General features: G+C 33.0%; 1 protein-coding gene across 1 annotated transcript; it reads left to right on the plus strand.

The window, feature by feature from the left end:
• The first annotated feature begins 9,372 nt into the window (after nucleotides 1–9,372).
• On the plus strand, nucleotides 9,373–9,750 carry LOC136979481 (histone-lysine N-methyltransferase SETMAR-like). Its single transcript, XM_067275488.1, has one exon. The coding sequence runs from the start codon at nucleotides 9,373–9,375 to the stop codon at nucleotides 9,748–9,750; it is 378 nt and encodes a 125-aa protein (XP_067131589.1).
• Nucleotides 9,751–10,045: the final 295 nt, after the last annotated feature.

The raw sequence follows: 10,045 nt of genomic DNA on the forward strand, positions 1-10,045 counted from the left end.
GCTGTATCTAACAATTCCTACTAAACTCCGCTCGACTAGTCATTATCTGAAAAAAAAAAGGTCAACAGCCACCCGTGCGTCAGAAGTAATGTGCGCCACGAGAGCCCATTGTTTAGGAGCAACTTATTTAAATGGGGCCCCAATTTAAATTTTGTCTAGGGCCCGCTAGAGGCTTAATCCGGCGCTGTTATAGCCTACGACTAAAGAACTAAAACCAATACCTAGAAACAAAGTGCCATCTAGAGAAGATTCCCGGCATTATTCCCACAGAGTTTCATCATTATTACACCGATTGTTTTTCCTCTACCTTAGAGTCTAAGTAGTGCTCATTAGGATCCCTAGGCCCGGATCTAGAGGCATAAGAGTTTGGGGCGGAAAAATTCAAAATAACAAAAATAATAATAACAATAAAATGAAAAAATTATTTAAAATTCTGTTATGAAGAATTGTAAATGATTCTTTTATATATATATATATATATATATATATATATATATAATAGTGTGTGTGTGTGTGTGTTAAGCCGTTCGTTCGTTCGTTCGTCGCTCGCTTACTTGATGGCTTGCCTCTACCGAGCCTTATGATATATATATATATATATATATGTATGTATTGACAAATAGATTCTTAAGTACGGCTTTGTTGATGTATTGGATTAATTTATCAATGTAAATAAATGTGTATTGAAAATTTTCTTGAATTGAGTAAATCAACGAAAAGAGTCAACAAGAGCATCTTTTGAATAGAAACTGCTGTATCATCATATTATTAGCCACCAATCTTTCACTGTCGCTTTCTTGAATATATTTAAATTTTAACATTAAAATAAATCTTAAAATGTTCAACTGAAAACACTCAGTTTTTTTCATATTAAATAACCTATATTGCTACCAAGTAAAATTTTTTAAACCCCCTAAAACGATAGCCAAAACTCCTGAAAAAATGATGAAAAATCGAATTCAAAATCAGCTAAGCTTATTTAGCAGAAGTCATATTATTGCTTTCATAATTTTTTTTAATTTTAAAAAATTTTATGAAAGAAATAATATGAGTTCTGTTACGTAAGCACTTACGTTAACGGATATTGTGTAGCGTACTGTGGACTAGAAAAAGCTTACGTAATCATTAATCGGGTTTCTATTAAGTGTACTGTACACTAAAGTATCGGCTATTTGCCCGGACGTCAAAATTTGTGACGCTAAAGATAGTTGAGGCTGACAAAAGTCCACTGTATTAAGATTTCGTGGGAATTGAGTAAAAATAATCTTTTCAAAATATCAATACATTCATACAAGGGAAGTATCTCAAGTGTAAATGTCCGATTCCTTACAGATTTTTTTCGTAAGATTACCAAAAACACTTCCTTCTAATACCATGAAAAGGTGAAACAGTGTTTTGTGCATGGAAGCTTCGTTCGTAAGTTGCATGCAGGGCCAGCGCAAGGGTATCTGAGGTCCAGCACCTAGGCAAAGAAAATTTATGCGCACATGTACAGTACGTTATATACCATATATATGCATATATATATAATGTATAAGGTATATGTGTGCATAAGGGTATAAGCAGAAGCATATACACCATGTTTGGGTGTAATCAGTAAATAATTGTTTATGAACATTAAAACTTTTTTAATGAACTCTAATGATCTATCTGCCTTTTCTTGTTTTATTCAATAGACAGAACCTGGTAATGGTAAAATCGGCCTGAAGTTACATATATTTGCAGATACATGACTAAATTTTATTTGGATTGCATATAGAGGTATGTGCTCTTTAAAAGTGATTAAAGCAAACATACTTGTTGCAATGACTAGACCGTTATATTTGCCGAACTACATAGATACAGTAAGCGTCAAAATTTACCCAAAGAACACAGGGGACTATTTTAAAAAACTGGAAAATGTTGCAAAGCAAATTTAGTACAAAAAAACTTTATATTTATTTGCATACTTATATGTTTACGTATATAATATAATTATCTGAAGAACGTAATTATTTTATTAATAATAGTAACATACAAAGAACATATACATTGGGAGGAGACAAAAATCTATAATCATATTTGTGGAAAAAGTACAGTTTAATAATTTAAAACCTTCAAAACCTTCCTAATGCGATCAGGCACAGAATTAATAATAATTCTGCAATCGTGCAATGTTATTTTTTTCCACTCATCCTGTACACGTTCCCATAATTGGTGGATGCTTTCAGGCGGAGCTGCATAGTCAGGCGATTAAGGCGGCCATTCAAGCAGGCTAATATTTTGATCCCAAAGCCATGACGTTGCCCTCCTGGCTGTACGTTTTGGATCATTATCTTGTCTAGTATATCTTAGTGTAAATAACGTTATCCATTCTATTAGCTATAGAACATAGCATTCCAGGCCCAAAATAGGTAATACAGCGCCAAACCATAAGACCACTACCACCAAATTTCAATATTGTTTGTACTTCTCGGCTCAGTTATAGACTTCATCGATGTAGTCCATACCCATTTTTGCCTATCTGAACCAAACCTATTAATTTTAGATTCATCTGACCACACAACCCTCTTCCAATCTTCTAAGGTCCAGTCTTTATAGCATTTGGCAAAATTAAAACGTTTCTGTTTATGTAATTTGGTAAGTTTAGGCTTCTGGGCTTTCAAATTGTTACGTTTTAGTAAATAACTGTAATGTTTATTCAAAGACTGCAGTCGATCCTTGTTAACTACAGTAGAATTTCGTTTTAACGGATCGCTCGGGCCTCCAAAAATTATCCGTTGTTCCGAAAATCCGTTATCGCGAACAACGGATTTCTGGCACTTCCGGGAAAATATCAGTTATTCGAAAAAACTTGTTTTTTAAACTCCCTACATAAAAAAACACCTGTTCTCGAAATTATTCAGTCTTTTGAGATGTCCATCCTTTATTTTATATAAACATGTATATTACAAGATCGTAACAAAGCTGACAGAAACTGCATACATTATAAGCCAAAAAGCAACAAAGTACAGTACGTATGATCAGTGGCGTAGCGTGGGTATCAGCTGCCCGGGGCGGAGGAAAATTTCGCCGCCCGCTTATTTAGGTATTTTTACAAGATATTATTATTTATTGTGAAATTTTGCCGCCCCCTATAAGTGCCGCCCGGGGCGGGCCGCCCCTGCCCCCCACTACGCTACGCCACTGCGTATGATCATGATACGTTAAAAGCTCGCCCGTCTTGATTTGCTTTGATAACGCGATGTTTCTGGGCTCTTTTTGGTGGCATCGTCAGTACGAAATGCTACTGTTATGCGAGCACGATTTAAAGGTGTGATATTCCCGAACACGTGTCTTCAACAAAGGCGTGCTGCACCTTTGTTGCACACACGTGCATATTTGGAAGTGTTAAGCAGAAAGTAGTTTTCCTCCACTAATAAACTCGCTAAGGAAGGCTTTAATGCGCGGCTGCCACGTTAGAAGTGAGAACCGTAACGATTATGCGCTTAGTTTGCACAGCGTGCAATGTATTTTTAATGTATTAATAATTGGATGTATGTGTTTTAATTCAGTATCCACATACATCCAATTATTAATCAAAAGTTGAAAAAAATATGATGTTTACCGAAAATGGAGCTAGAAAAAATCTATTCCGAGCTACGGATCCGCAAAAAGAGATAAAATTAGATTGATTTGGCGGGACCTGAGAAAAAATCCGTTAAAACTAGATATTACGGTATTCACTTATTCAGTATCTTACATATTTTTGCTATAATCATTTTATCTTGAGCAGATATTGCCGTACGTATTCTAAATAGAGTTCAATAACGCAATTTAAAACATCTATAACTTCTAAACGAAACATCTTTGTACGAAATCTGCTTCATTTTTCATTTCGTAATAAGAATATGTTTTAGTAAAACTTTTATTAATTTTGTAAAAATATGTAAAAGAAACGAACAATTGTTCATTGTGACATCAATAAATAATTGCTCGTTTCGTCGGGCTGCAGTTTTTAATCATATTTTTCATTTATTTAATTTAAAATATACGCTCTCCACCTCAAATTAGTAGTGTCTTGTCCCTGTACATTATACTTTCCCTTTAACAATAGAGTTGTGTCGGTCATCTATCTAACTCTTTTCGGGAGCAAATTTTCAATTGAAATAATTGTGATTTTCGGTTTCCATCGGAAGTTCGTACATACAATAGTTAATCGGGGCCTCTTGCCTCCAAGGATTCCATATCTGGGGCCGTATTCTGGTCACTTATCTCTCGTCTCTTCTTTCAGAGACCGCAGGTCGTCAAAACGACAGACGAAATTCGTCTCGATTCCGGTCGTTCGTAGCGATCTTGTCTTTGTTGTTAGAAAAGCGTGCGTACTTATTTAGGGGGAAATTAGATGGTAATATTTCGAAAAATACTTCGAGATACGGATATGATTACCAGCATATTCAATAGTTCAGAAATTGTTGTGGGATCACTAATAAAAGATGGAGTTACTGCGTTCCCGAGTAGCCGCTTTAAAAAATCATTAGCGTTATCTATCTCAAAATATTCTTTTCTGAGATAGAGAACGTTGTATAAAGCGAGTAGCATCCAGTCGTTCTTATTGGGTGTAACGAAATCGAGGCAACAGACTAAAGACAATCCGTTCTTCTCTTGGAGACTAGACAATCTTCGAGAGAAAAAGTTGTCCAGAATCGCGTTTTGAGAGACGTAAACTAATTATTTGCCAATCAGAGACCGGCTTTTGACGTAGACACTGTCTCTCGGATACGAGAGACAGTGACGTAGACACTGTCTCTCTTCTGTCATCTACCTAACAACATTCTCAAGATTAAGGAAAGACAGACGGACGGACGACAGTGGAAATTTATAGGTCTACAATTTTTTCAAATTGCAGCCCTAATCAGGCACGTGAAAGTTTTCCTCTGATATGTTTTCCTTGGTTAATGTACATTTTGTAAAACTTGAAGCATATTTTTAATTTTAGATCTATATTTTTTATTTTTAAAAATAATTTACAAATTTTTCTTTAGTTTTTCCTTTCGTTTTTTAAAATCCTTAATCGTTAAATTGGACGTTTTCTCTTGGGATCATAACAAGAATGCTAAGTTGGCAACCCTTCAAATTTGACATTCGAAATGAACTTTTTTAGATGTTAAATAAAATATCAAAAACAAAAAAGGAAAGGAGTTTGGTCATTTATGTCAAAATATTACTCAAGAAAGTTATTTGATCTGAAATGTTATGTAATTATTCTCGTCATATTATAAATAAGATTAAGTTATCCTTAATTAGCCATTTAAAAATAGCAATTAAAATCTATAATTTTTTACCATTTTAAATATTTTTCTGTTGAAATTTTAAACAAATAATAATATAATTTAAAAAAAAATCTATTTTTGTTTTCTTCTCTGTGTTTAGAGGATTTTGTGGACCTTTTATTGGGGGGGAGGTTTAGTGATTTTATTGTTCTTTTTCAATTTAACTAACAAAAATAAAAAACTTAATTAAACATTTTAATTTTGAATTTTGAAAAATAATAATATTAATTGGGCTGCAATTTGAAAAAATTATAGACCTATAAATTTCCACTGTCGTCCGTCTGTCTATCTTTCCTTATTCTCGAGAACGGAGTTAGACCAGACACGGAATCATTAGAGGCAAGAAGCCCCGATCAACTGTATAAGAACTTCCGATATGAACTGGAAGTCACGTTATTTCAATTCAAAAATTTTCCCCCGAAAGATGTTAGATAGATGATCAGCCTGACTCTATTGTTAAAGGGAAAGTATGATGTACAGGAGCAAGGCACTACTAATTTGAGGCGAGAGCATATATTTTAAATTAAATAAATTATTCTCTTTATTATTTTTTCATTGTCATATGATTCACAAACCATTGGAAAATATTACGCAACTTTATTATAAACAAAATGTGCTAAGTTATATGTTTATCAAGATTTAACAAGTTAATGAGTGATTCTTTATCTATAATATTTAACATATACATAAGAATTGATTGTTACAATGGAATAAAATACAATATAATATTCATTTCTTAATAAGCGTAATAAATTATTTAAATTCCAATAAAATTTCTAAAAATCAAATCTAAGACTATAAATCTATGATAAAGCTTACCTTTCAGCATATTAATCGCATCCTATCCTAATATATAATTTATAATTTATAGAGCCATCAAGGATATCTGGTCAATGTTTTATACCTTTTAATGTGACACTTTTCGGTTTCTCACATTTCTTTATCTTTTATTTTGCACTTAAAATTACTAAACTGATTTTCTACATTTTGCAATTGAAATTTTATTACACAGACTCTGGTCTTTCCCATTATGAAGACTCTGGCTCTAGAACTGCAGTCCTAGCTTCTTCCTTCTTTTCGTCGGCTTTGCACAAGTATAGGTCGTCAACATAGTACCGTATATGCAGTAATCTTTAAGCGTTTTTATTAAAAATTTGAACATATTTGAATAAATTATACACATTTTATTGTTAATTTGTGATTTTTATATCGACATTAAACAGATATTTTAAAAAATTCTCTAAAAATTTTATCGTTCTTTGTACTTAGTTCAAACGGGTAGTCCATAAATTATGTAACGCCTATTTTTATACTATTTAACTGCCGTCCATTGTAATGCTCCTTAATGCTGTCGCAAATACCCACCCCTAAAATCATGTAACGCATTGGATTAATCCTCGCAGCTCAAAATAATGAATGCATTATCCTCGAGCACCTCCTTAATTGCATTAAGGAGTAATACACACAAGGGATAATGAACGTTATATTATTTTATTAATTATATGTGTAACATACAAAGCAGTGATAGGAGATTTACTGTCCGCTCTGCTACACTTCTTTTTCTTTCGTGTTTGTTAATCCCTGCATATTTATCAAACAACACCAGTCGATGTAAACTTTAGATTCTAAAGATCCCAATATTAATTACATGAGAAAAGTAAAAAAAGAAAGATATAAGTAACATAATTATGTAACATCTTTGTGTCATATGTGGACTTCATATTTAACTGGACAAATTATAACGAGTGTTTTCGATATCCGGAAGTCTTTGCTATACCACATTTTATTACTGTAGTCGATTACTGTTACTGTACAGTACATTGTTGTATACAGGTGCTCCCCTGCTTACGAAATTTAAATTTGACCATACGTCTAAAATTTAAATTTCGCGCGGATTCTGAAATTCTGTTTCCAATCGTAGGGTGGCGTTGAAGTAAGCTTTTGGCCAGTACTAAATAAATTTTTTTATAAATAATTAATGTGGGCTTATTTCTATTGCGCATCGTCATTTTTCGTTTTCGCGCGAATTCCGAGGGTTCCATTGCCACTCGTGAGGTGGCGTTGAAGTTGGCAAGTTGGAGTAACGGCGTTTTTCGCTATTTGCAATTCTTACGAACTTTTACGATTAGTGCTTCAAAATACGTCCAAAACGTAATAGTAAATTTAGCAATGGAAATAAATGCAAGAAGTGTCGCTCTTTTACAATGGAAATTAAACTAGACTGGACATTATAAAACTGAGTTATGTAAAAAAAAAGCCGTGTTTGAAACTCCTGCTACTAAACAGTAGCGAGAGAGTAAACGAGCGTAATGTATTCTGTTAAGTACTTTAAAGGATCAAACACTAACAATAAGTGGTTATTCTGGGTACAAATGTACTTTGTAGGTGAATTTTCGACTTACGAAAAAATCTCGGGAACCTAACCTGAGAGCACTTATACTGTACTATCCGAACAACTATCCTAAAATTTTTCCGAACGTAATAAATTCAGCAGTATAACGTATAAAGATCAGTAAAACTTCTGTATAGATTGTAATAAATTACTGTATGTATATCCATCTTCTCGTTTTCCATGTGTCCGAGAAACCCCCCCCCCGTTAACTCGGAACTTTCCTAAATTCAGACTTTTACCCTCTATAATTCGAATTAGCAGGTGTTTACTGTACGTACATAATTTGAATCGTATTCTTAATTAGTTTTCTCTTACGGATACTTTTAGATTTAAAAAAATCTTCCTAAAAGTGTGCAGTTTTCTTTTTTTGTTTTTTATTTGTTAAAACCATTTTTGATTTAAAAGAATATTTAAGGCAGATTTTTATAAAATAACTACAGAATTTTATGTGGAATATAGAATAAATTTTCTATTTATTCTATACTTTTATTTATATTTAAACTTTAATATTTGTTTTTTATGTTGAATAATAAAAAGTTGGAGCATGTTTTATACAATTTAGTACCATGTCTTTAACTATAAAGGTTTCAAAGTCCACGAAAATCAGTAGGAATATTTTGCAGGAATAAAAAAAGCAGCATTTGGTCATAATTATGAGTATTAACAATAGTTAATACTCATTAAGCTCATTAGTTAAAGTAAATGTAGAATATAGAATACCACTGGAATATAAAACTATTCTGGTGTAAAAAAATGCCTAGAATATTTTTGGTATAAAGGAATATCCTTAAATTTTAAATGTAATTGGGCCTACATCTTTAAAGTCTTGAATATGAAAGTTTAAAAACATTGCGAACGAGAACAAATTTATCTTACTCTGAATAAAAATTGATACTAGAATCAATACATGATGTATATAAATAATACAAATTATTATAAAATATTTAAAATGACTACAAACAATAACAATCCAAAAAATATTGTGAATAGGACAGAAAGGAATGAAACAATGAATCTAACGGCAGATACACAAGAATTAAGCACTGTTGTATTATACAAATAAAATTAATTAATGGATACACCTTACCGTTGATGTAAACAACAATTTTTCTTACTCTCTGTCAACTGATAATTCTCAAGTCAATTTATTCTTTGGAAAAACCCTTCAAATACAACACGGATCACTGAAGGATTTCTCTTATATTTCCGATTCGAAATTGGGACACTTCTAAACCAGAGGGGGCAGAGACGTGTTACTGGTCAAGTCGATTCATCTAGAAAATTTTAGTACCCAAGAGGAAAGTGCAAGATAAGATCGGGCTCAAAATAAAGATAAAAATATTAACAACAGATGCAAAGGCTTATAAGCAAATCTGTTTAACTCACTATAATTATGAAAATGACTTATTATATCGGAATCTTCGTTACAACGAGATTCCGATATACCAGAATCAAATCTTTTAAAATCGTGATATATTCTTCGAGCAACAAATCGCTTTCATAAATATTGGTTGGGGAAAAAAAAATCCATTATTTTGTTGCTAGATGGCTGTAGTGATATATATCTCGTAAAGTATTGATCAAACAAATTCAGACTTGTGCTCATTGGAAAAGTGACATTCCATACTAAAAAAAATTCTGTTACAGTTTTTTGATTGGTCAATTTAGTTGAGTTATAGGGTGTAAAAGATGGAAGTTACCAAAGAGAAAATTTGGTATGTTTTACAATTTTGCTTTGATAAAGGCGAAAATGCAAGCCAGGCGGCTGAAGTTGTGAATGATGTTTATGGTCCCGATACTGTCACAGTCAATTATGCACAATTTTGGTTTCGTCGATTCCATTTTGGTAATTTCAATGTTAAAGATGCACCTCGCATAGGTAGGCCTGTCATCAAAAATGTCAATAAAATCATGGAAATGATTGAAATGGGCCAGCATGTTAGCAGTCGTAGCATCGCCCAGGAGCTAAAGATTGACTACAAAACAGTTTTAAACTATCTGCTTAAAGCTGGATTCAAAAAGAAGCTTGATGTTTGGGTGCCACACGAATTGACGCAAAAAACATGATGGATCGAATTTCCATCTGCGAAGTCTTGGCCAAATGGAACGAAATCGACCCATTTCTTAAATGGATGGTGACTGGGGATGAGAAATGGGTCACATATGACAATATTGTGCGAAAACAAGTGTGGTCAAAGCACAGTGAAGCGGCTCAAACGGTGGCCAAACCAGGAATAATGGCCAGGAAGGTTTTGCTGTGCATTTGGTGGGACTGTAAAGGAATCATCTACTATGAGCTGCTTCCATATGGTCAAACATTAAATTCGGACCTCTACTGTCAACAATTAAACCATTGGAAGCT

This window comes from Centruroides vittatus, unplaced genomic scaffold (assembly GCF_030686945.1).
Source record: "Centruroides vittatus isolate TY-2023 unplaced genomic scaffold, ASM3068694v2 contig_628, whole genome shotgun sequence".
NCBI lineage: Eukaryota > Metazoa > Arthropoda > Arachnida > Scorpiones > Buthidae > Centruroides > Centruroides vittatus.

Bases quoted from the DNA above. Each gene is read 5' to 3' on its own strand.
- LOC136979481 (XM_067275488.1), top strand. From the start codon at position 9,373: ATGGAAGTTACCAAAGAGAAAATTTGGTATGTTTTACAATTTTGCTTT.